We start from the raw sequence: 27,524 nt of genomic DNA, 5'->3' as shown, positions 1-27,524 counted from the left end.
AATTACTTCCAAGTCAAACCTTCTGTCACTATTCTTAATTTCTTCGTCTAAAACACTGACGATCTAACGTGTTGCATCACAAGCTTGTAGATCTGATATTTTTGTTGGTTTTCATTTATAGCCGAAAGTAGAAAATGGGTCATGGTCGAAAGGATAAGATAACGGACTGGTTGGTCGGCCTCTCTTTTATAGGGAAGTTCAGTTGTGAGAGACTCACGCCTCTTTCAGATGGCGACGGTCTCGGCAAAGTCCCGTCGCGTTGTCATTTTTTATTGACCCTTTACACGAGAGCGCACACTTTATGAAAATGCTATAATGTCGCTAGGTGGCGGTAACGGGGTGCCAAATAGACCAGTCACCCACATACAAGAAGAAGAACCCCTCCATGGAACCCTATCAGAGTTTTGAATGACGCTTCCAGAACACAACGTGGTTGTGGCCGTTGCTCGCTGCCTGCTTTCTACTAACGCATCGAGGTGACAGACAGGCTGACAAGCAGCACAGAGCATGCAGGCAGACTGGCAGAGAGCACCACGGGATGGTTATATATTTTATAATACATTAGGCTACATAAATGCTGCCGCCTATCACATGGCATTTTATTTACATGGTTATTTACATGGTTTTACATTCACCATCGCTGATGAGCATCACTTTGTAGGCGAGGAGGGAGGAAGCACAATACGACACTATCTCTAGTTATTAAGTGTAGTGTTGAGTAGAGAGACACAATGGTAATTCACACTATTCCTTCAAATATGTCACGCCAACATTAGCAGATCTGCAAACTATTTTGTTTTATATACAAATAAAAAAGGAACAGCTTTGAACGTACAAGGTTTCACCCAACCAACAGTGATGATAATGCAACATGTCTAGTGATGCCATAGAGGAGTAAATGGTGCATGAGAGGCAGTCAGGCTGTCTGCTAGCGTCATGATCTGGCCTGCCTCTGGCCTCGCTACTGCCAACAGTCTGTCTTATACGAATTAGTGTAGGTCCACTCTTTCTTTCTAAGTAAGAAATAAATAGCCAGCACTCCAAAGTCCTTCTGGTACTTTTAATTCAGATTAAGGTGCACGGACAGAGACAGCAAACACGGGCGGGTTCCAGCGTCATGCCTAAAGGCCGGTACACACTGCAAAACTACAAATATTCGGCCGCTGCGACGCCCAAGACAAAAAGCATTTTGCAGTTGTGTTTATGTTGTCAAGTCAAACCATCTTTAACTGTGTAGCCTTTGATCCAAAGTGCCTTCTAATCAAAGATGACGAGTAACAACATGTTAGCCATATAGAAAATCTAATTAAGTAACTCACAGATAAAATCTATCAAAATTAATGAAGACAAAATGCTCTTTGCTCTTCAGTGGTGTTTGAGGGAGAGGAGCTGTTGAGATGGCCTTGGTGTTGTGTCATAATAGCAGACAGCATAGCAGCAGACCGTCTGGTAGTGTCGTGTATAGTGTTGTCCTGCACATAGCATCTGCTCTGTCTCACAGCCATGTGTGTGTGTGTGTGTGTGTGTGTGTGTGTGTGTGTGTGTGTGTGTGTGTGTGTGTGTGTGTGTGTGTGCGTGTGCGTGCGTGTTTGTGTGTTAGAATAATAAATAGGTAAATACTAATACATAAAACCTCACTGACTGTTCTAGTTTCAGTGTGAAAAGTAAAGTAGGTGGATCCTCCACCTCACACAACCTGGCACCATACCCAAAAATAATCCCCCACATAACCAACAACCACTTCCAGCAGAACCTGAAACACCTTCCAGAACACAGACTCTCAAAGCAGACCCCCATAAATTATCCTTGCTGTATTAATTTGGCCACGGACCCTCATCACAAATCCTGAACATGTTCTATAAGCTCTCGATGTGTCACAAACACGAGCTTGTAGATCAGCTATTGTTGAGTATAGTCGAAGTATAACATAGGGTTAAAGTGGTGATAGTGATGCTATATTATTAACACATTTTGCTGAGGACCACTCTGGAGCCCCCTGAAGGACCCCTGGGGGTCCCCCGGACCACTCTAGAAAGAGCCAGACCATGTCAGAGGAGGAGGATGTGGTGTTACCTTGAAGTCGCAGATGCACGTGACCGTGTCTCCGATTCGCAGACACTCCCCGTCGAACTTGCACGTGTTGGTGTCACACAAGAACAGGTCTGTGTCCCGGTCGTCGAAACCTGAAGGGTCAAAGGGCAAACAGGGGTCAGCGGGGGGGTCAACGGTAGTCTGTATGCACCCCCCGAGTCTCATTCATCCATTCATTCATTCATTTATTAATGTGTTTCAGCTCTCTGTCCAAAACTGTTACGTTTCAGGATTCAAATTCAAAAATAGCAAAACCAGCTTGTAGATCTTCTACTTTTGATGCTTCTGTGTGACGCTGTAGTGTGATCAAGTAGCAGGGAATTCATTCACAAAAAATAATATGGAGAGAAGAGGTTTCTGCCTGTCTGCTGTTGTTTCTCACCACCACGCAACGTACTGCAAATGTGTTCATTTTAATACATAGATATTACTGTACTAAGTTGACTGTGTCCCCCCATCTTTTGTTCCCTCTACACCAAAAAAAGACGTCCTACAACAGTGGTCCTCATCCTTTTCACACACACATAATGTAAAAGTTGGGGAATTCATTTTTGTTTGACTTGGCTCCACAGATAAATATCGTGAAAATAGCAAGCAGACTGACAAGCTCACAACACCTGTTGCTTGCGAGGCGTGACCTTGTAGATATTTTCACAATCTTACCTATTTCTTAAATTATTTCACAATTTGGCCAATGATTTTGAAAAACACCCACAGGTTGAGAACCACAGCTGTCCTTCAAGACCTACCAGATGACCTATTCGGTAGAAAGCTCGCAGCGCAAACGCATTGCGACTTTGGAGCTTGTAGATCGTCAATTATTCCCGTCCCGCCCGAATGTCCCATAGAGACGCCATGAGAGTTGATGCAGATAAAAAGGTTATTATTATTATTATTATCTATTTATTTCAGAATCACTGCTTCATGCTATTTTCCCTCTGAAATTATTAAAGGAAGCTCCTATCAGTCTGCGAGCAAAGCGGACCCGTGGACATGGTCCTGCATGGGGGAAACGGCAGGGTATGATCCGATTCAGCCCGAGTTAGGCATCTCAGATGACTCCAGCCAAGCGTCCCAGATCGAATCACGCGGTCACATGGGCATGCCATGGACAGTGCAGCTATAGCTGCAGGCTATCGCTCTACCTGAGGAGGGAATCATTGCTTATTATGAACAGCAGCCCACATGGCCCGAGTAGCCTTTTGCATGTTTAAAGTGCACAGATACTTACATTGACTTGATTACAAGTGGCACCGCTGAGTTGCTGATCTGTAATTTGTTGCCAGCAGTGGTGGAAGCACTGTGATTTATTTACCTATTAAGTACAAGGACCAATACCACAATGTAGACATACTGTGCTGCTGCAAGTACAGTAAACGCCCTGTGTTCATAATTTGCCGTGCTATTATCATAGCACTATGCTGCCACCAAAATATGAAATGACCTTCTAAATGACAAAGACTCCCGACTCCCTAACCAAACTCAATAGGCTACCATCATTCCTTGTTCACTACTTTGTATGTGAAACAAACTTCAGGACTCTCTGTAACAGGTTTGATTGGTCTCAATAAAGATAGGGTGCACCTGTTTTATTATATATATAGTTTATTTATAGTATATTATATTTACTATATTTATTTGCAACTGTGAGGTTGTATTGTGGTTCAAATGTTTTTTTTTTCTGGTTTTTTTCTATGTATTGTGTTTTATATGCTGTGTTCAGGGAGTCCTTGAAAAAGATAGCCTGCTCTCAATGGGCTTCCCTGAAGAAAGAAAGAAAGAAAGATTCCTGTTCTTAAAATACAAGTGGACATAAACCTCTTGACCAACCTGAATCCTGATAGTATATATAATCCTCTGCTTTCGCTGTAAATATATTATATTCTGCAAGCTTTATCCCAATATGTTTTATTTAATTGTTTTAAATGGCTTTTCTTTTAGAACTCATGAAAAATGAACAAACCAATGGAGAGTAGTATTAAGCAATAAGCCACGAGAGGTCTCAGGTTACCGGGTATTTTACACTGGCTGGGAGCGTAGGCAGACCCGACGCGCAGCGGAGGGTCTTCTACCTCCCAGCCAGTGTAAAATACCCGGTAAGCTGGGGCCTCGAGTGGCTTATTGCTTTTCTAAAACGGTTACAAACATTATAGCAATATTAACCTAATAAAACTATTACATTCACAAGAGTATCTACGCTTTGCGCCACCAGAGCGAGCGAGCCAGAGCCACAACACTTCCTTGTTTTGCTCCGCAAGTAGCCTATGTGACGGGAGAATAGCGCTTGATATCTTTACGGGGCTGCCTGGAGCCACACATTCACAGACATATTTGAGGCGGGCGGTGCTTAGACGCCCGCACGGCATGTGTTTGTAAAGCAAACTCCCAGCTCCCCTTCCCCAGTTCAGCTACAAGGCTGCAGTTTGATACAAAGTGATTGAAGGAGTGGGTTATCGGTGAGTTTACACCGGTCACGTGACGGTAACCAGCCAATCAGAATGAAGTATTGGGACTACCCGTTTTAGAATTGGCTATTTCCACTAGCTTGGTTCCCATTTTAGAACCACAGGTGGCATATTTCCCCAGAAGTACCCCGTAGTAGTAGTAGTAGTAGCGGCAGCAGTGATTTAAGTTATAGACACTTAATTAATCAGGCTACAAGCTTTTCCTGTGTAAGAAACACTCTGTGGTCTCTCTCTCTGTCTTTCTCTCTCTCCGCCCCCCCTCCATGCTGGGTGAAAATCCAGCTTATAATAACATTAATATGAGGGGTGCCAAAGCCGTCACGGTGACAGCAGAGATTTGCTGCATCTGCTTCACGCTGCGTGCCACGAATGACAACACCACAAACAAGCCTTTGAATGCTAGCTAGCGCCATTAGCCTCTGCTCATGTCACTTTTCAATTAACCACTCGAGCACTTATTTTATACTCTGTTGCATGACAGTGTCGCATGAAGATAGGCAATCTACCAGCTCACAATGTGCCGCATCGTGACACGTTGGGAGCTGTCAGATTGGCTATTTTTTTCCAATTTCCTGTTTCCTGAACTTTTTGTTTAGTTTTTTTTAACCAAATAGACGCCATATGGTTGACCAGTGTGCAACTTTTGTTTACGGAGCCTAAAAAGCCGGACATAAATTACATGTTTTATTATGTATGTTCCAATTAATATCCAATGCCAAAATCACAATGAAATCATTAATCGTATGTATTTGTGTAACAATTAATAGTCAAGTTAAAGCTTTGTATGCATAACGGGAAAAAACTAAAGCCAGCATCAAGTACAGTACAGTGTAGCTGTAAAGGAAAGCTGTCCACTGGGGACAGACAGCAGCCTGCAGGCTCACCAGAGGCCAAAGCAACACCTTATATAACCACTTAGTTTCCCTCCCAATTAAGGTAATTAAAATAAAACCTCATAGAATGTACAAAGATGTGCTTTAATCACGGCCTTGGACAGAAACCTTGGGTCTTTGCTTTTTTTCCCTTTTTTTCTTGAATCCTTAACGAAGTCGGTCATATCCAGAAGCCAGTGGATGTACGTATACAAAGGTTGGGTTGTCGCTAATGTTAGATGATGAGCCAAGCAGTGTTCGATTTGTCCCTGTGTTGCCATGATAGACCATTAATGTTCAAAATTAATTCAAATATTCCCATCAACCTGAACTTGCACATACTGCAGGCATTGACCATGAAGTGGATTCTTCACTTATTTCAGTCAATTCGTTTTTTTACACTTTATTTTCTCCCAATTCAGACATTATCCCTGGAAGACAATCAAGCCAGATGTTCACCGGAGACAGAAGTAGTTTAAAAAGAAGTGTTCTTTTTTTAAGTGGTGTTCCAAATGCGATAAAACATGACATAAAAACAGCGGATCTGGATCATGGGGGGGGGGGGGGGGGGGGAAGGAGAAAAAAAATACCTATATTGATTCCTCCCCATGCTTGCCAGTTGCCACTGCTGTTGTACCGCACTGGCTCCCCTGCCAGTGAGGAGCTCTCACCGGGATGATGTGACACCTGCATCCTATTCCTTCTCCCGTTCAACACTCCCCACTCACAGGCTCCGCCCCAGCCCATATAAGAGAACAGGCTGGTCATCAACCAGAGCGACCGGCTTCCCTTCTCTCAAGGCCAATTGTGTTCATGTACATACACAAACCGGATCCAAGACAAAAAAGAAAGATCTGCCATATCCGGTTTACTTTCCAAATAAGTAGGTAGCCGCCAATTTAGGTTGGATTCTATTCATTTCAATCGAAGAGTGAACGTGAACACAGCTTCTGAATCATTCTTTATCTCCACGGTCACTGAACTAAATATTGGACCCCATCGTCACAATCTTCCAAAATACTTTTTTCAGAGACAAATCTGGAAAATATCTACTTTATCATCAACCTTTCTCTGTCCCAGCAACACACTCTCGCACCAGTAAATATCGGACGTTCACGAGATCAGACGGCGCCCAGCGCATTGTGAGCCAATTTTGAATAGCTGAAGTATTCTGTCCGGGGCCGTGATTAAAGCATGCCGACATTCTATGAGGTTTCTTTTAATTAGTTGTTATATAAGACAGGGGTTCCCAAACTTTTTCATGTCAAGGACCCCCAAATTGACACTAATCAGCCCGCGGACCCCCCATTTGAAAGGATATGCCAGGGACCCCCATAAGAAGATTTTTACGGCTCTAGCAGTGATTCTTAACCTGTTTCAAGGACCCCCAGTTTGACATGCATTAGTCTACGGACCCCCTATTTAATGGCATTTCTATCTCTGGGACACCCAATTTATATTGTAAAATCAATGCTAATTTTACTCTGAGAGCATACAAATGGAACCAAATGGACCCGTTGGGGTCCATTTGGATCCATTTGTACACTGAGTTACAGACCCATAAGGGTCCATTTGGTTACAAACTATCATTTAGCTGGATCCCCCCTGGAACTCCCTCAAGTACCCCAGGGGGTCCCCGGACCCCACTTTGGGAACCACTGATATAAGATGTTGGTTCCGTGGTTAATGCATGAATGACAGATCCAGTAACTCCGCATGCGTGCACGCGCACGTACGCGCGCACGCACGCAAACACACGCACGCATGGGCTGCAGCCTTCATGGAATAAAAAATAGATTAGCATATTCCGTCAGATGTACATTTGCACACAAGCATATCGTGGAAGTCGGGCAGAAACCCTGTCCCTAACGTATGTCGAAATAAATAATTTCTATTCAGAATGTAAAATATAACCTGTGTTCCAATCCACACCTGTGTGAAGTGAGGGGTGCTCTTATTATCATAGGTCATGCATGGCTGCCACGATTCGCCTAATCCACGATTCGATTTAACTTTCGATTGTAAGGTCACGATTGGATTGCATTGTTGGCATTGTTGTTGTTGGCTCTCTGCTGACTGCACGCAATGAGCTACAGGCTGCTTGGTGCACCGTTGTATCCGGTCCGACTGGCTGAAACAATCAGTTTTAAGTCATATGGATATATGACACGTTTTGATGACGTCATCGCAAAAATGTCCGTGGTGCCGGCGTGCAAAGGGTTATTGGAAATTGAGTCCCATTGTTTACAATGGCGAATCTGCCGGAGGAAGTAGCCGTGCGCTGCCCGGGCTGTTGTTGTGATCGCCACTATGGAATACTTTTCTACACTACAACAGGCAAGTACATCGTTTTAAAGAGGATTTTCATGACAAGCAACTCGGCTATCGTGCAGTGGCTGTCCAAAGGTAACTTTAAACATAGGCAGTCTAGCCTGAAAGACGCCCGTATATTGTTGGCTTTAAACCAAGTAAATGTACTTTAGTTACTTTCCACCGCTGAGTTTGCTAAAAACAGCTGTGGCCTCACATCCTAAAAAAAATGGTGACTCATTTGATATTTTGCTGTTGCATGCTTTGATGTAATGTAAAACACTTCATGATCAACCTGCTAAGTGATCACATTTATAAAGACATTATGAATGCATTTCACTTGAACTAATGTGTTGTTGCTAAGGTCTGGGCAGACTGCAGAGTCAAGCCTTTGAGCACGGACACGCGCACACAGACACACAAACCAAAGCTTTTATGCTTTTCACAGAAAGGGGAGGGGTCTGTTATCAGCAGGCCAGTGGAAATGGGTTCTGTTATGAAGAGAAAACTGTTATCTTCAACCCTGCATAGTTTAAAGTTCACCGCTTGGAATTTTACAGTTCAGCCCAATGCATCTGTTCCTCCAGATGCTAGAGTATAAAAAAAAGAAAATGTTGCCTGAAAGTACAAATAAACAAAAATGTATATTTAGTAATGCTGCACTATGTAACTTTCCTCTTCCACCCAGAGCCTGCCTGCTTGCTCAGGGGATCAATTTAATATTGACCTTCAGGTGAAAGTTTGTATCAGATTATGTGTCTAGGTGAGACGTGACCTTTGACAGTTCGTAAATACATCAATGATGCGATTATAATCCATCTAAAATGGATAAAGCCTTGGCCTGGAAGAGAGGTCATCAGGTGGTCCCCAATCTTCTTAAGTGTGTTTCGACCCTTAACCACAACACTCTCCAATTGGCGGTTCAGCAGTACGGCCAAATCACTGCCCCTCTCCCCCTGTTAGCCTGACAGACTTCCCTGGAGGTCACTGGTTGCCACCAGGGAGTTCAGACACATTCTAAATGTCTCAATAGAAGAGCAGAGAGACAAATCGAAAAGAAAAAAAAAGTTCCAGGTGCTGCAAAATGCCACTGAGCAACTACCATTAAAATTAATAGCGGGGGGCGGGGCTGTCGCTCCGGTCCTCCCTCTATCTTTTTATATAACTCTATGGTGCTGGCCCGGTTCCGGCGAGCCACCCCGCTTCCAAAACGGTTGAGAAATTACAGAGTTACCGTGTGGGGGAGACAACACTCTCTCCCTCACACAACAGTGTGGTATTCTCTCTTCCTGCCTCACTCCCTCTCTCTCTGTTTATAGCTCAACAGCGCCACTTTTGCACCTGTTGGTACCCTAAACAGACATACATATTACATACATAGGAAGGGACGGACAGTGGTTGCACCACTTCAAAATCCTCACATAAAACCTCAAAATGTAGCAGTTGTTTTTTTTGAAAAATAAAAATAAAACAGTTCTCCTATCCTCCTATAATGATCTGATCACTTTGAGATCCATTGACAAATCTTCTCTTCCTGGGGTCCCCCCTGGCACAAAATATTTTCAGATGGGGGTCCGCGGCCAAATATCATTGGCAGGAAAACAAGTTTGAGAACTGTTAGTGACATTGTGATGCCAGTCCTCAAGTGGTTGGAAAACAGGGACACACCGGCTACATAATCGCTGAAACCAATGGCGTCAAAAAAGTTAAAAGAGTGGCAATCGTGATATTTCAGTCCGTCTCTCCACTAATAACGTAGTGGAGACAGGTCTGGTCAAGAGAAGCAGCGTCAGTCGCAGACAAACAGCATGCAGCAAAGATACGGTAACGCAATTAGAAAGTACAAAGTGGTCAAGGGACAAAGATTAAGGAGGCAATCCGGAACTTATCCTTAATGAATAAAACGTTATTCATTTATGGGGGCGCCGACAGACGATCGGTTAAGGCGCGTACCGCATAGCGACAGCGAGTCCCCGGTTTGAGTCCCGCATGGCCCGGCAGACCTTTGCTGCATGTCACTTCTGTCTCTGTCTCTCTGTGTCTCTGTCTCTCTCTCTAGTCTCTACCCCATGTTTCCTGTCTCTCTATAGTCTATCTATACTGACACTAATAAGCAAGGCAAGGCTTATTAATTTATATGAAAAGAGATGAAATGTGCAAGATTTCTGCCCGACAGCACAGATATCAAACTAGGGTTCTTGCCATTTTAAAAGTTTTAGAATCACTACTCTAACAAGGACATTTATTCATACTTGCACTTCACTTGAGTGTATGTACATGTTTCAATAGTTTACTCGACTACAAACTTTAGTTACTTAGTTAGACTACTTTGTAGATTTGGATAATAATTAAATTACAAAACATACATTACAAAATGCTGTATGATCAAGTAGGAGTAGGGCATTAAAAAGGCAACAAAAGTAGGGCAACGGAAAAACACAAAAAGTTAAAATTCAGAGATAAGACAGCAACAATATAATTGAAAGAAAAAAAAGTTTCTGGCCTCTTCTGAGACAGAGCGAGTAGACATTAAAAATGCCATCTTATAATGAGCATTAGTGAGGACCAACTATACGAAAATGAGGTGGAGAATATGTGAAAAAAGGATACTTCCTCCAGCATAGCAGCATTGAAACCCAACAGCGAGTCGCTGTATTAACATGTACCACCTCCCACAACAACAAGCAAAACATCCTTAATGTCCTGAGCTTTGCTCACATCAATATCCACTTTGCAAGCTCCGCTATAGCATGCAATTTTTCTGCAGTGATGATTCATAGATTTTCCATTATGATGGATAACACCCGGGCCAAACAGCAATAAGCTACATACAGTATTACAGCTTTACAGTACAGCATAGCTCCTAGCGCCTCCACCCTAAAAGGCTTGGCTCTGTGACGAGCTCGCAGGCAATAATAATTAGGTAGAACATTATTGGTTCTCAAAACGTTCTCAGCCGAGACCCTGAAGATACATTTGTGAAATCAGTTCCTCAAGCTATACACAAGTAAATTGTTGCTTGTTTTTCATAAATTAATGTCCTACTTCGTCATACATGAGTGTTGCACTAAATAGTGAAAATAGCCGGCTTGTGAATCGGCTATTTTCACAAATAAGTTTGTGTTGTCACAATAATAAAAGGGAACTGTTTTGGACATAAGTTCCACCGCCGGCAGAGATTAAACGGTACGTGACATGAAGCCAAAACTCACAGATATGTCGTTTATTTGGCCGTCTTGTTGACAATAGTCTCCATGCACGACAGAAAACATGCACAACAGCAGCAGCACCCTGACTCTGTTTGACCTGAATGGAATGGAACAGCTAGACTAGATCCTTAATTAGTATCAGTGGTAACACCTGTGAAGGAAGTAGGAACCAATTTCGGCCCAATTTCTTGCTAATATGGCTGCTGTACATATATAACCTATTGTCAATAAAGATTAATTTAAAAGCTGCATATATATATATATCATCATTAGTGCCTCGTATTTCAATGTGTTTATTTGATGTCTATTGACCAAACTACACTCCCCATCCCCACTTGACAATATTGTGGTCTGTCTGATGCACCTGAACAAGATGAAAACGATATGTGCCATTATCAATCTCTGGCAATTGGCCTTCAAAGCAGTTGAATAAGCTAACTAAGGGCAGATTCACACTATGGTCCCAGGTGCACACTTGGGACCACTTGGCAGATGTTGTGGTAGTGTGAATGCTGTGTACCGTTCCTGGGAGCGGATCACCCAACCGTTCCTGGAACCGCATGGAGGTAGTCACGGGACCGATTGAAGTGTACTCGGATACGGATCGCTGCAATGTGAAAGCACTGAATGTGGAAGAATCACGGTCAATGTGAATCTTGGCCAGTGGGGACCAGGCAATCGTATTCGGGAACAGTTTGAATCAAACAGACTCAGTGTGAATCTACCCTAACACTCACTTCCCCTACAAAGGTGTTGTGTGCGTGTGCGTGTTTGCTTGTGCGTGTGCATGTGCGCGCGTGTGTGTGCGCAAGCGTATGCATGCAGATACTGACTGACTCTGGCAGGGATCAGGTTCCATTCACTGAGTCGTACTGTATGGTTAATTCTCATGGAAACAGAACTGAGGGCGAGACGGCCTCAAATGGTCCAGTAATGGTCCTGTGTTCCCCTTCAGTGCACGAGAGCCCAGTCCTTCTGTCCATCAGTGGTGGAAAGTAACTAAGTGCATTTACTGAACTACATGTTTTTGATATTTCCACTTTACTTGAGTATTTCCAATACTTTTACTTCTACTCTACTGCATCTCGGATTCAAATGTTGCACTTTACTTCACTACATTTATTTGAAAACGTTAGTTACTAGTTACTTTGTAGATTATTATTATTAGTAGTACACAAGTTATTATTATTGCAATACATATAGGCCTACATTAACCACTTCAGCTATACCGGTATATACATTTCAATGTAGCCTATCTACAAGCTCATAATGTGTCACATTGCATTGTGAGCTTGTAGATCTGCTATTTAAAAAAATAATCTTTATCCCACGATTTTGTAACCCAGTTTTCTTTTTCACCCAGTGCCAATTATCTAATGTAATCCTGGGCGCTACGCTTCCTCTGCCAACCTGGGGGGGCAGCGGACTGACCTCATGCCTCCTATGCATGAGGAGTCCAAGCTGCTTCTTTTCACCTGACAGAGGGGAATTTCCCCGGCCGGATGTAGCGCGTGGAAGGGACACGTTATTCCGACCAGTTCCTTTCCCCTCCATCAGGCGCCCCTGCTGGCCAGGGGGAGGTAGTTTTAGAGACCAGGATTACGGCATGTTTTTGTGAGGGTATCTACCCTAGGGGACACGGGGAGAACATGCAAACTCCACACAGAAAGGCCCTATCGCCAACCCCCACCTCGGGTATGGGCACTGATGACGCGGAGGAGGGAACACGCCGCCAGTGCCCACAGTGTCCCCAGTGGGAATCGAACCCAGGACCTTCTAGCTGTGAGGCGACAGCACTACCAACTGTGCCACCGTGCCCCCAACTGCTATTTGCTATTCTTTGCTATCTGCTATTTTGAAATACATATACAATTGATAGGCTGCCGCTACAATTAAATGGGACATCCTGCACAATTAGTACTTTTTATGTAGCCAACATTATGCCCAAGTTCTGTTATTAATTAACAAACTGTACGTTGATACATTTTTGCCTCCTTTTGTGTAATCATTTACTACGGTTGATGTAAAGCCATTTGTTAGCATGCTTTATGGCATTCTAGCAGCCATTTAGTTGACAAGCGAGAGGAATTACCTCACCCCACCTCACAGGGTGTAAGTCATGTGTCACAATGTGACACCGCCGCTGTACTTCTACATTCACAGTCATTTGTAAGCTATCATGGTGTCAACGTTGGTCACTTAATCGACTGTGATTTATAATTTGGTGCACGTTTTTTTAATAGTAAATCTCTATAGTGTTCCAGCCTCCCAGATGTTTAGGGAATCAATAACGTGATAAAATGGGCCAAACATATGATAAAAGCCCGATTATGGCCTCACACCACTCCACCCCACACCGCCTACTTGTGCCACCGTTTCCACTACAAGGAATTGGGCTGAGTGGTGTCAAAATGGTACTAAATGAGTGCCTCAAGGTCTTTGACCGAAACATTGCATTAAAGTTCGTATTGCAAGTGCAGACGGTGTGCAGGTCTTTGTGCACTTTATGTGCATTTTACTAAACGAGTGACGAAAATGTAAAAGTCTCCTTCAATGCCTCACTCCAATTGCACTCTTTAAAGATATAAATACTGCCCGCCGTGACGAGTCAGAGAGACGTCTCGGCGACAAGAGATCCTGTCACAACAAAGAGGACATATACTGGACATCGCTGCTACTCATGCAGCACACCGACCATGACCAAAAGGTGGATAAATGAAGAGTGTGCTGCTTTGTCTTAAGACATCGCGCCGGTCACAAGCGAGACGAGAGACTAGTTTTAAATGAGTGACCGTTCAAAGGAGCCGCCAGTGCGCCACATACAGCGTCTTTGATCTAATCAAAAGCTAAATAGGATAACTGCATGCCAGGACTTGTACACCTCTGTATAGCCTGCTAAAATAGAAGGCTGTCCGTTCCAACAAGAATGCAAGTCCAAGTGCCTTAATCAAGTAAGAACAGTGAATTTACAACAGTCTATAGCAAAGCAAAGATTGCTGTCAGAGTATAGACACTGTGTATATTTACCTATTCTAATGAGAAAAAAATAACTTAATGTACCTTTAAGCAGATGCCTTTATCCCTGGTGGATTACAGTGAGTGCAACAATAATGCTCTCTCTAGGCTTATATTACTGCATCACCAATGCGTTACAGGCTACAAATACAAATAGTAAACAAACAACGGTGAAAGTCACATCATCCAGACAACACATGTATCAAAATACCTGTGTCTGCACAATCACAGACATGTGCAAAGTAAACACATAGAGGGGAAAGGCAGAAAATGCAATTTTGTTTTGTTATACAAAGGCACTCCCAGACAGTGGCGTACAAATACTCAGATGTTAAAGTAGCAATAAATACGTTTATAATCGGTAACTAAAGGTGTTCGTAGACAACCGTATACTCCATATTAAAGCAGCGACCGTCAATTGACCTTTTAGGTAGGTAGGCAAGTTTATTCTGTGTTTTTAAAAGAACAAAGGGAGCATACATAACTAACATATGCATATACATATATACATAAATCTACATGCATGCGGTTGGATCCACTTATAAAAGTGGCACTGAAAAGGTGTAGGCTGAAGCCAAGGCTTACACTGCCTACCCTTTATGAACATGGCCTGGTGATTTTATGACAATACTTGTTTTTGTTTGTTTGGACATTGGTGGAGAGTATGTTATTGTATGCCTTATACATAATTAATGCCATATTCAGGTCCACTAGGTCTTGAGTTTGTATCGCTGAGCACATGTAACTGGTTGTAATGATAGCTAAGGGGTCTGAGCTAATGCAACTGATCACTGTGCTCAAAACAAAAGCCCCCACCTTCCTGAATAACCCGGAATGGAAACAAGGATCGTAGAGTTAGAGCAGATGGGTAGCATTCCTTAGGTGTGCTTACAGTATCTGCCACCTAGCGGCAACAATAAAGTTAATAACTTGATCAATTATTAATCATCTTAAATCTGCAAACATAACTAGTAACTAAAGCTGTCGAATAAATGTACTGGAGGAAAACAGCTGCCTCTGAGATGTACAGTGGAGTACTAGTATTATAGAAGTATCAAGAGTTCAAGACATTGAAATACCCAAGTAAAAGGTGCCCTTGAAAGTACAATACTTTATAAAGTAAAATGTACTTTGTTACCGTACACCACTGGGCAAGACATTGTTTGTTTACGGTCTACTCTGTTTGTTTAGGTCGGCTCCCATGGCGATCAGGACACAAACGTTTGGCTTCGTCCAATATTCGGTTTCTCCGCTGGCTTTCTTTCCTACAGTGTATTGTGCACATCTTCTCTGTTGGGTGGAAACCTCATATGTCGGGAGTGGCTTATTCTCGGTATCAGCTGGTAACATGCGGGAGTCTATCCCCGTTACAATGCGCTAGATCCCTGGGAGATGCTGAGGTGGAGCGCCACACCTATCATCAGCTCCCAGTACTTCCCGCATGACTTGCTGCACCAAGCCATGCTTGTGGTCCAAAGGCGAGAGCTCTACCGACTGAGCTACCCAGACACCTCATACTTTTAAGGAATCCAATTTGCAAAGGCATCAAAAGTAGCAGATGCACAAGCACAAATCTTACAGATCTTCTACGTTTGATGCTTTTGCGTGATGCTGTAGATAGCCTGACACCATTTTTATTTTGTTTCACTTAATTATTCAGACTGAAATCCCTTTCCATGGCAGCAGTTTCTGAGATAGTAGTAAAGCAGATGACGTCGTTGTCAATGTGGCTAACCTGGTTTCTAAGAAAACAAACACAACCAACTATCGCTATGTAAACAAACATGCTAAAATATGTTGGATGTAAAACCTGACGTTTCTGTACAGAAACTATTTATCATAGGGCGATTTAATAACCAGAACGATACTTTAAATACTACCCAAATTTGGAATATGGAGATAAGAGCTTTCAGCCGGACAGCAATGGCAACAATACAGTGGCTGACCACTCACCAAACCCCGGTACTTGAGTCAAAGTATAGATAGGCTACTCTTGGTCTAAATATTACTCAACTACGAGTGAAAGTCGCTCTGTCAAATGTTTGTTTTGGTAGAGGGGCATGTTTGTGATCTACCAGAACAAACAGTGAACACACTAACATACAGTGGGAGGGCAGTGTGTTTCTGTAGGTAAACAACACCATCACACTACTCCAGTGCCTGTATAGAGGGAAAATGATGGGCAAACATATTATTTTGTTGTGCAAACACTAGGCAAAGTTACATGATATCTCTCCATAACATCCCATACTGAAAACCGTTTGGGAGGGGTGCGTTAGCCAGCCAATGGCGTGCCACACTGCCACAGAGTCAGACGCCAGGACCATTTGTACGATACCCTCCCCTCGCTCCAGGTGGAGGTTACAGGGCAGCTGAATAATTAAAGAAAACAAGCAGGCGAGCATCAAATATTCAACGGGGTGATGTTTATGTGCCCACAATTAGGGTGGCAAGCGGAGCGCTTACTCCTCTGAAAAGGAGAGGGCGCGTGGGGCCATAACGTGACTCCTAACTCCTCCTGACTGCCAGCAGAATCTGTATACCCTACCCAGGTTGCCATAAAATGAAGAGTTCAAATTAACTTGAGTAAATGTGCAATTGGCATCAAAATATATTCATGGCATGCAGTACCAAAGTAGTACTAACATCAAAATAAATATCAAACCTTTCTGAAAATAGCAGATGTACGAACACATTGTGACGTGTTGTGAGTCTTTCAAATAGACATGGTATAAAAAATGGCTTATGTGTTTTGTAATAACTAGTCCTTACCCGTTCTAATATATGAACACCAAATTAGGTACAGTGTGGGTAATGCAATGTAATAGATGACATTATTGATTGGGAGGGAATTGTTAACGGATGAGCTTGGGAAGGGCACAAAGTTATAATATTATTAGGCAAGTGGTCTGCGTGCGGAGCATTCCCTGGGGGGGGGGGGGGGGTGTCTGCAAATGAATACGAGACTGCTCGCCCCTTTACCAACTCACCCCGGGTGTACAGCCGGTGGAACAGCGCGGCCTGGTATTCCTAATCTAAGCACTGAGAATTGGTTCTCAGTGCACTCGTCATATAGCACTGACGAAGGTCTTAGGACCGAAACGTTTGCTTTCTAATTGCACTTCGAGCACAGAGCACTTTGTGGGCATGATACAATAAAAGTCAGTCTCAGTCTAAGGAGTTTTACTTCTATTTTGTATACGGTGAGCGAGTCTTTTTCTGTCAAAGTTTCCCTAAAGTAATCTAAGTAAATTGCTTAAACGGTTAAACCTAACCTTATTCCTAACCTCAACCCCAGTAAAACTATGCCTAACCCTAAACTTATTTCTAACCTTATTCTCAGTAAAACAAAATAAAGAATACAAGAACCGCCGCACCAAGCTGTCGGCGTGAGGTCGGCAGCACGTACGCACGCACACACACGGCACACGCCCAGTGTGTCGGCAGTCATAGCGCTGGGCCAGACGCAAAATTGTATAGGCCACTAGTTTGTTGTGTTGCAGCTGTAGCAGAGGAAGCATGACAGTGGGGTAACGCCGAAAATGGTGGCCAGTGATGCAGGTGATGCTAGGGGGCAGGGGTGCGAGGTGTCGCATTTTCTCATGTAAGTCGATGGGACATTTTTATTAACTTTAATTATTAAGTTATAATTTGTTAAATGGAAAAAAGGGCTTCGTTAAGACTTCCATAATGTTATGATCAATGTCTGTATGAAAAGTGAGAGTGATTGGTGCAGCCAGTGAGGTTAGATAATGCAAATCTACCAAGTAACTATAACGTTTTCAAATAAATGTATTGCAGTAGTAGGGCAGGGCAGAAACCTCTTCTCCATGGTCCAACTTTTGTATGTTTTTTTCTTCTTCCATGAATTAATGGCCTGCTTGATCATACTGCAGCGTCACACAAAGGCATCACAAGTAGCAGATCCTCCGTGATGAGTTTTGATCATGAAGATCTGCTACTTTTGATATTTTTGAATTTGAATCCTGAAAAGTAACAGTTTTGGACATACAGTACTGCATGAGGTTTCCACCCCCACAGAAAAAGCTCAAGTAAAGTCAAAATTGTATTTAAGTTACAGTACTTGATTAAAAGTACTTTGGTTACTTTCCACCGGCGCACAAAACTGAGCACAGCACTACCCGGCAAACCTGCAGGCCTGTTTAGAAATGTCTTGCTGATCAATAATGTATCAGATTAATTAAGCATGGAACCAGTGGGAGATCGTTCTTTGACCTCTACAATGCTGCATGCTTTTGTTGTTTATTCGCATCCCCCTGCAACACTAGCTGTCCCATATACCGGCCAACAAATGGTGATCGTGGGTTAATTGACCTAGACAATGACACACTGGACTGGCTTGCTGCAACGGAGCTGAAGGTCTGAGGACATACGACAGAAGAAGCGGCGGAATGTACCTATAAGTACTTTTACTCAGGTGATCAAGGCACAATTTTGTGGTATACTCGAGCGTTTCCATTTTTAAATACTCCTACTTTAAAAAACAGCAGATCTAAAAGATCACAACGCATCACGATGGTGAGCTTTGCAGAGCGGCTATTTTCCAGAATAATATTTTCTACTAAAACATATAGGGCTGGAGTGGCTGATATATGTTTTGTAATAATTATCTCAAATCCACAAAGTAACTTGTAACTAAAGTTTTCAAATAATTCTAGTGGAGTAACAAATACACAATTTTCCTTTGCGATGTACGTATACAGAAGTAAGTGAGCACAGCACTTGAGTGAATAATACTTAGTTACTTTCCATTGTTTATTGTAAGCATTTCCAAGCATGACCGAGCGTATCATCTCTGTCGGGTGGAAACCTCATATGTCCAAAACTGTTTCTTTTCAGGATTAAAAAGTCGCTTTGCAGCACATTTCGAGCTGACTTTTGATGCTTTAGTGTGACGCTGTGGTGATCAAGTAGGACGTTCATTTACAAGAGAAAGAAAACACAAACAGTTATCCTATGGAGATAAGAGGTTTCTGCAGGTATTACGCAGTGATATTGGAGAGCAGATACATCCATTTATGCTCTCAGGTCATTGTGTTCACTTATACACACCTGGCTAAGGTTACCTCACCTCATCTAACCCGGTCACACCAATGACTGAGCATTACCACTATCATAGGGCACCAGCAATGCTTGACAATATCACTATAGTCACAATACACAATACAGCATCACCCAAAAGCATCAAAAGTAGCAGATCAGTGTGACTGGTGGTGTGTGGAGGTAATGGTGTTTGTTTTTTTCCACACTATACAGAGTAAAGAGAATGAATGAAAAGTTGATGACAAGTCGTGACTTGTGCTTGGTGCTCTGGGGCCTATTTCACGAATCTTGGATTAACTAATCCAGCATATAGGCCAAAGCCATGGCTTTTTAAATCCTGATCTTTACAGCCTGGTTTATTCCGTTCCACTAAAGCCAAGCGAGGCTCAGGATACCGTGAGATTTCCGAGCATACGGTATTTTAATACAGCGTTGGTGGGCAGCGCATGCTGCGCATATGCAAAGCAACTCCACTTGCACACTAAGGCAAAACATTTATTTTCACCACACAGCTGCAGTAGATTGAAAAGTTGCTTCCTACCTTTGAGTTAGTGTTGCTGAAAGACACCCAGATCCAATTGTATATTCCATATTTACATATGTACTATAAGAGTGAACTAGTGTCAACAAACACGGAGGTACACAGTGACAGTTGTGAGCATGCGCAGATTGCACTACCAGCTGCTACGGCGTACAGGGTACGCCATTAAAACGGCCATTAGGGGGAACAAATAACAAAATTCTAATTATCATAAAAGGTAAAAATAAAAAAATAAGATATGTAGGCCTGCAGGTTGGGGAACAAAGAAGGGCTTATAAGGAGGTGGGGGTAGTAGTCTAGACATAGGTGGGAGGGGGGGGGGGGGGGGGGGGTTAATTTATTTTTATAAATACCGTGGAATACCGAGATATAGATTATCAATACAGGCACCGTACCGTACTGTAAAATCTCATACCGTGGCATGCCTACTCCACAGTAAACTGAATTTTACAAAGTGTGAATGGAGTTTCTAGGTGAAAGTGATTTTTTGAAGTGCCACTATCTGCCTATAAATGTCTCAAATTTGAAAGCACTATATTTCTAAAACTATGAAACATTTCAAAGATTCCTTTTCAGGCACACATGTCCACCGTAGGATGAACCTAAATAGGTTTGACTGGGGTTTCTAGGTGTAAGTATGTAGGACTAGTAGTGGGTGAAACGTTACAATGGTAATATGTTGTAAAACAATGAGTAATGGTAATATTTAGTGGTTTTCACTTTTACAAAAAATAATAATGATATAATATAATAATTATTCTTAACCGTGCACTTGCACGACAGCAAACCTATTCATGGGGAACATTCACCAAAAGCAGCTGATCTACAAGCTCACAAGCTGTCATGATGTTGTGCAGCCTATATATTTTGGTTATTTGATTTTATATAGTGCTTAAATTAGTCCTTTAATGCAGACCGATACAAATAAGGCAACACAAACCCATAATAATTGAATAAATCTGGAAAACATCATTGGTTTGTGATCAGTTTGACTGCTTAATGAACAGTAAATACATCAGGATTATGTTAAACCTGGCTGTTAGCCTGGTCCGGAGCAGGCTAAGTCCAAAGCATAAGTTTCCATGGTAACTAATGTAGCATCACTTTCATGAAACCGAATCAAGCCTCAACATATCCAGGTTAACTGGTTAAATTAATCTGGCAAGATCAACCAGCTTTCATGAAACCGGTTAAGCACTGATCCAGGATATATTAAGCCAGGATATGTGTTAAAGCCCGGCTTAATCTCTAATCCAAGTTTCGTGGAACGGGCCCCTGGTCTACTTTGTACATTGTACCTTGAGTTGACAAATGTTCGAGTCAAGCCATCAAAGTGGCCTTTTGGTGTCAGCCAAGCCGAGGCCGATATCACTTTGGCATCATACATACGTCCACATAACAAAAGGAACAGCGGTTCTCAAAAACAGCAGATATACAAGGTCACAGCGTGTCACAAATCACTTCTTGTCTGATTGTCTGTTCCATCAAATTCCCGTCCTGTCTTTCCTCTCTCTCTCTCGCTCTCTGTGAACTGAAGCATAAAATGGCGAAAAAAAGCTTTTATTTTTTAAGTCATTTCATATGGAAAGGGAGCAAGGAACCTGGGTCAAATTAAGTATTTAAATCTGGTGGTGGTGTGATTTTACTGTGAAGGAGAATTAAGCCTTTTCATCCGAGGCCTCCTTTGAAAAAAGCACCCCAGCAGTACAGGCACACTCGCCAATTAGCAACTTTTGATCCCTTTTTGATTGAACCTCGCTGCCACCGCTTTTGTCGCATAATTCACAGCTTTTCCTAGGTTTGCAGCCTTCTGGCTTTTCGAGGCTTGCGACGAAGTGGCGCTTGCTGCATGCGGGATTTCTATAGCCCGCTCAACCTCCGCTTTCAACAAATCTCCGAGGCAGATGTGCCCTCCTGTCTCTCTCCCAGACTACCGGTAATTCACTCCACTTTATGAGATTTGCAGTCGTACACGGCGCGCGTGTGGCTTTGTGAATTGTCTGTGTTGGGTGGAAACCTCACATGTACCAATACCACAACTTTTATTCAGGATTCAAATTTAAAAAAAGCAAAAGTAGCAGATGTACAAAGAAGCACAAGTTGTTTCGAGCTTGCAGATATGTTAACTACTTTCGCTGGGGACCCCCTGGAACACCCCCCACCAAAGGAGTTGTTTTATGTGGAGCCCAGGAACACTACAGCGACCGCGGCAGCCGAAGCTGGCGGGGGATCCACATTAGGAATAAAACAACATCAGCATTAGGCAAAAAACAACAATAATGCATACGTTAGCTGTTGCTGGACAGCAACGAGTGGATCCCATCAGAGGATTACACAGATCATGTCCAATGCCAACTCCCATGAGGAGGCACTTTGCACTGTTGCAGAGAAGAAGAGTAGCTATAGCAGTGTTTTCTGTCTCTGATGATGATGACACCCGAATTTACCAACGGGGATCGATAAAGGTGTGTGTGTGTGTGTGTGTGTGTGTGTGTGTGTGTGTGTGTGTGTGTGCATGCGTAAAATACTCTATGTAGCGGAGTTAATAGAAAAAAACAAACGTATAATTGTCTTGTTTGATAGAGCAGTGGTTTTCAAAGTTTTTCATTTAATGCACACCATCTGTACTCAAACTCATCATGCACACACACACACACACACACACACACACACACACACACACACACAGCGGTAGACGAAAGCAACATGCCGCTGATGCCAAAACACTTTAGACCAAGTTCATGTTTGATCAAGATGAGCACCTTGCCTCAAGAGGCTCTCCAGCAACACAGCTGTCAAGGAAGGAAAATCAGCAACCACACCGCTTTTCTAATCAGGCCAGCGAGCAGCAGACTGAAATCGAATCCCAATCTTTGTCAGAGCGAGATTAGATTAAGCACTTGAACACCAGCATGCCTAATTCTGGGAAGGGTGAGCGTTCACCAAAAAAATCATGCTCACAGCTTGTAGATTGCAATGGTGTAAAGTACATAAATAAGTACAATAACTTAAGTAGGCTTTTACCAATTGTCAGTAGTTTTGCTTCTACTCCACTACATCTCACAGGGAAATATTATACTCTTACTATACAATGATTTGAAAACTTTAGTTGCTATAGTTTCTGATACTTTTACTTAAGTTAAACATTTGAGTAGCCTATACTTTCCCCACCACTGCCCATGGTACTGAAATGACAACACAGATATTTGTGTGGGGAGAATCAATTGGCATAATGACTAAATTTGGGAGAAAAAGGGTTAAAAAGCAACACAAAAAAGAAAAATATATGGTAGTTTGAGGACCGAAACATTTTGCACTTTTGTAATGCGCACGCAAACACTCATACCAAATATTCTATTCTTCTGAATACACATTCCTTGAACGAGCGAATATGTGAAGGGGATCAGTGTCATGTGATTATTTGTTTGACCCCACAAAAACGATGTGTGTCTCAAAGAATAGGATTGTTGGCAGAATTTAGATATCATTTGGTGGTCCAGTTTTCATTTTTCACAACATTGGTGGACAGTGGTTGTTGCAATAACACTACAATACTTCACCATGTGTATGACAAAAATAAATAAACAAAAATGTACTTTCTCTAACGGAATTCCAATGGTAAGCTGTGTTGTTCACCCCATGAAGCAATCATGGGACACGCCCCGAAATAAAGAATATTTTTGCATCCAAAGAGCCTCATAAGGCTCGTCTGTCAGTGTGCAAGCCTGTTCTGTTGTTTATGGACTGAAATGGGGCCGTGCACTGAGGAAGGGCATTCAGCATCCAGCCGGCACTATTGAGCTTGGTACACAATCATAACGACAGACACCACTGCTTCCAATAATGGACTATTTATTCACTGTATGAATGACTTTGGGAAAATTAGGAACTGAGCATTCAGTGTTTCAACACACATCGTTCTGAATTAAACGCTGTCATTCAGTGCCAGTGGGAAATATACAAATCATTCCAATTTGTCACGAGTTTGACTATGAATTCAACGGTTTTATTATTTTTGACATCGTTTTATCTTTGACAACGTACATACAGTATGCTGGCGAACATTCTGTGACAATAGCAGATCTACAAGCTCACAGCACATTGCAATGTGCATAACGTGTTGTGAGCTTGTAGATCTGCTATTTTCACCAGAGAGATTTGGTGTTGGAGGAAAATCATCTCACACACACACACACACACACACGGCTGCACCGTTTTTTTAACGCTTTGGCTCCGGAGCAGCCGAAGAGAGACAAAGGGAAAACAAAGTTTACTGCATGATCGTCTATAAAAGAAACATCCGTCCACATATACACAAAACATCACATCAGACACTGACACTAAATGAAACTGTACAGATACAGTATAGTATAGCCAGCTCTGTTCTCCCCTGCCTGGAGCTAAAATGATGCCAAGAAGACAATATAAGAACACCACAATTGCTTATATACTTATCCGACCGATCCACACACAAATAGAACGCTTGGGTGATTCTAATCTCAACCTTTTTCATTTCAAGGACCCCCCACCCCAGTTTGAAACTAGTTATTTGTTTATGGAATAGGCCTATATCAAAAGGGGGTCCTTGGCACAGACCCCCCCCCCCCCCCCCCCATTTCATAGGCCTAGCCTATAGTCAATGTGGACCGATTGTGGTCAGAATAACATAAAATGACAGTAGGTAGAATATAATAGGTCACATTATTAAAACTATATCCATTATGATATTATAGGCTAGGTGGAATTCCTTGCAGCTAATAACTTCCAGAATGGCATTCTCAAGTTCCAGGCACACCAGGCAATAATAGCCTATCTTTAATGAGCCAATAAAGAGTCAAAACATATATTAGCCTATAGTGTGACTACATAATGGGATATCATAGCCTGCATTTTCCAATATCACAATATCTATCTAACGGAAGCCAAATCGAATTATGTATCCCTTGTAGGTACAATAATAGCCTATAATTAGGCTATTCAGACATGAATAGTCTACATGAAAGCAAGGGCTATGGGCAATAATAACATGCACGTTAAGGAAACCCCACACGATTCACCCTGCAGTGCTATATAATTGATATAGCCTATAATACAGTATAGAGAGCGCAGGTATAGTGATAGGCTGAAAAGTCTATTTGAACGAAAACAAAACTGCCGTCTGCATGCAGGCGGCTGAGTCTCATGCCTCGCGCAATTGGGTGCATGTCGCTTCATGCCAAAAGAAAGAGGAACCTACAGCACACAGCGCACCGAAAGACGGCGTGCCTTTTAGATCCTTTCTCTTTTCGCTTTCGGCAAGCCGCAAGCGACGTGAGACCGTAAAAAATTGGCTTGATCCTAAACTTTAATTTGCTCCTTTGCTTATGCATCCATATAGGCTATAGGCAGGCTACACATGCATGGATGGATGGCACACATCGACACATGCATGTTGGCCACTTTAAATGCAAGAATAATCTTAATCACAAAACAATTCCGAGACAATTATTATTTGCATTCATTGCAATAAGATGCCCTGCATGGCTTATGCCTCCAAATTAGCACCGAATGCTGGAATCCCTCAATTCAGCGACAGTAGGCTATGCCCAGTTGTGCACTGCATTTTAGCCTAAACCCAAGATATCCATTTCTATAGATGTACATTTTTAATCCCAGATCATGAGATGTCAATTTTAAGATGCACATCTTTACTCAAAGATGTCAAATTAAAAATGAAATTGTTTGTTCCCATGCATTTTCTTTTAATAATAATAATATATTAAAAAGCCCCGTGCGTCCAGCCCGGAGAAGAAGAGTCTGCTATAGCCTACATTGTTATCCTGCAGACAATCAGGGAGCTACAAAGACAAAGCTGATAGAGAAGACAAGAGACATCTGTGTCTGTACTGTGCGGACCCCCGCTCTCTGCGGTCCGCACTGTGCAGACACAGAGCTGATAGGGAAGAGAGCTAGGAGAGGGCGGGGGTCTCCTCTAACTGAGAAGAGAGGGGAGAGAGAGGGGGTCCTACCGGAGCAGTTCCAGCCCGTGGGCGTCTGGCAGTCACTCAGAGAAGACGGGAAGGCGCGCAGCTGCTCCACAGGTAACGTGGCGAGGAAGGAGACGAGCGTGACCCAGAGCCAGCCTCCCACGGCCCGGCCCCAGCCGCGCCACTGCAGCCCCCCGCCGCCGCCACCATGCCCATGGCCCGCCGCCGCGCCGCCGTGGCCCCCGTGGTGGGGCTCCCGGAGGAGACGCCGCGGTGCCAGCAGCGCTGCCATGGACACGAGACCCATACTAAAGAAACCTCACTGCCGTGGGGGATGCCTCCGGTGATGACGGCAGCACCGCGGAGGTGGTGAGCGAAGGACGCGGGCGGCGGAGGCGACACGCACCGGCGACAACGACAGCAGCAGCGACAACTCCTCGGGTCCCGACAGCAGTCTCAGCGGTGCAGGGGCGCCTAGCAGTGACCGGAGCATTTTCTTCCGTGCGAGAATGATGCGCGCCCCATGAAGAGAAGTGCACCGGGTGTTGTTAGCCTCTACTACACGCACGGACACACTGATGATCACCCAAAAAAATAAAACACAACCCGGTTCCGTTACGATCGTTGCTCCTGATCCGATCCAATTCGATCCTCCGCGATCCGGTAGTGATCCTTTAATTGGGCTGCATGCGAGATGGTGAGAACGGACCGAAAAGTACCGATATTAAATAATAAAGGTTGAGAGGGGAGCAATGGAGGAGGGTGTGTGTGTTTGGTGTGTGCGATATGAAGGTGTATAAACTTGCTCCCAGGCAGGCTACAACAAGCAATGAGTCCGGGCGAAGGATGCTGAGGAGGACAGGACAAAATTACAGAAGAGATGCGGGGTTAAGAAGAACACAAAAAGGAAGGTGGAAAAAGAGAGGGAAGGACTAAATATCCTACAAACTGTGAAAAGTGGAGAGGAGAGGACGGCGTGTTAATACTATCCCAGATTGAACAAAACAAGCTGTCCGCTGGCTGCTGTAGAGAGAAAAGTGTCTCGACGTGCGGACGGTCTTGGTGTGTCAAGAGACTGAAAGAATTAGATCCAGAGACGGAGCGGAGCAGAGCAGAGACGAGATGCTGCTCACACGACACGGTCCTCCCGCCGACTGAGACTGACTGACTGTGTGTTCACTGTGGGCTGCAGTCTGCCTGTGTGCTGCCGAGAGACTCCTCCTGCCTGCGCGACTCTCTCTCTCTCTCTCTCTCTCTCTCTCTCTCTCTCTCTCTCTCTCTCTCATATACCATAATCATCATCACCTGGTTTCTAGCTTTGGTTATGATCACGTGATGCAAACAAACTGGGGGATGGGGGTGTTCCCCCTTATCTCATTGGCAGAGTTAAATAAGAGAGAGAGAGAGAGAGAGAGAGAGAGAGAGAGAGAGAGAGAGAGAGAGAGAGAGAGAGAGGAAAGGAGAGGGGGAGAGAGATAGGGAGGGAAGGAGAGAGAGAGAGAGAGGGGGGAGAGTGAAGGAGAGATAGGGTGGGACGGAGAGAGAGAGAGGAGGAGGAGGGGGGAGTTTATCACTCCGCCTTGCAAGTGTCGGAACTTGGTCACAAACTAAAGCTTAATTTAGCCAATACTTCATCTCAGGAGGGTGTCGCTTGTCAAAAAATATCTGATCTACAAGCTATAGCACACCTCGGTACTACAGAGCATAAATTACACTTAAATCAGTGCTCCGCTGAGGAGGATATAGGCTAGTAAAGGACAGAGGATGCACTGAGCTGTAATTGGCCAGAAGAAGCATTTAAAAAGGGCTGGAGGAGGAATCGATTCGTCCAGCGGGGCTGTGGGGATAATTGCTCTGCTTTGAAAACGGCACTGACCATATTGCCTATCGTCGAGATGTCGGGACAGAAACCTCCTATGTCCATATTTTAACTCGTTGTTTGTTTTCTCTCGTAAATTAACCCCCTACTTACCTGATCAATACCATACAGA

General features: G+C 43.4%; 1 protein-coding gene across 2 annotated transcripts in view; it reads right to left on the bottom strand.

The window, feature by feature from the left end:
• tmeff2a (transmembrane protein with EGF-like and two follistatin-like domains 2a) overlaps window positions 1-26,668 on the bottom strand; it is a 133,739-nt gene extending 107,071 nt beyond the window's left edge. For both annotated transcript variants that reach the window (XM_080785745.1, XM_080785746.1), the window contains exons 1-2: window positions 25,576-26,668; window positions 2,074-2,183 (exon numbers count right to left, since the gene is read on the bottom strand). In XM_080785745.1, the coding sequence (XP_080641871.1) occupies window positions 2,074-2,183; window positions 25,576-25,840 (375 nt within the window). In that variant the 5' untranslated portion in view covers window positions 25,841-26,668. The remainder of the gene's footprint in view (window positions 1-2,073; window positions 2,184-25,575) is intronic.
• Between the last annotated feature and the right edge of the window lie 856 nt (window positions 26,669-27,524).

This window comes from Protomyctophum bolini, assembly GCF_963924005.1.
Source record: "Protomyctophum bolini genome assembly, chromosome: 16".
In the NCBI taxonomy this organism is placed as follows: Eukaryota; Metazoa; Chordata; class Actinopteri; order Myctophiformes; family Myctophidae; genus Protomyctophum; species Protomyctophum bolini.
Note: the sequence above shows the minus strand (reverse complement) of the source record. Positions and strands in the feature narration are given on the sequence as shown.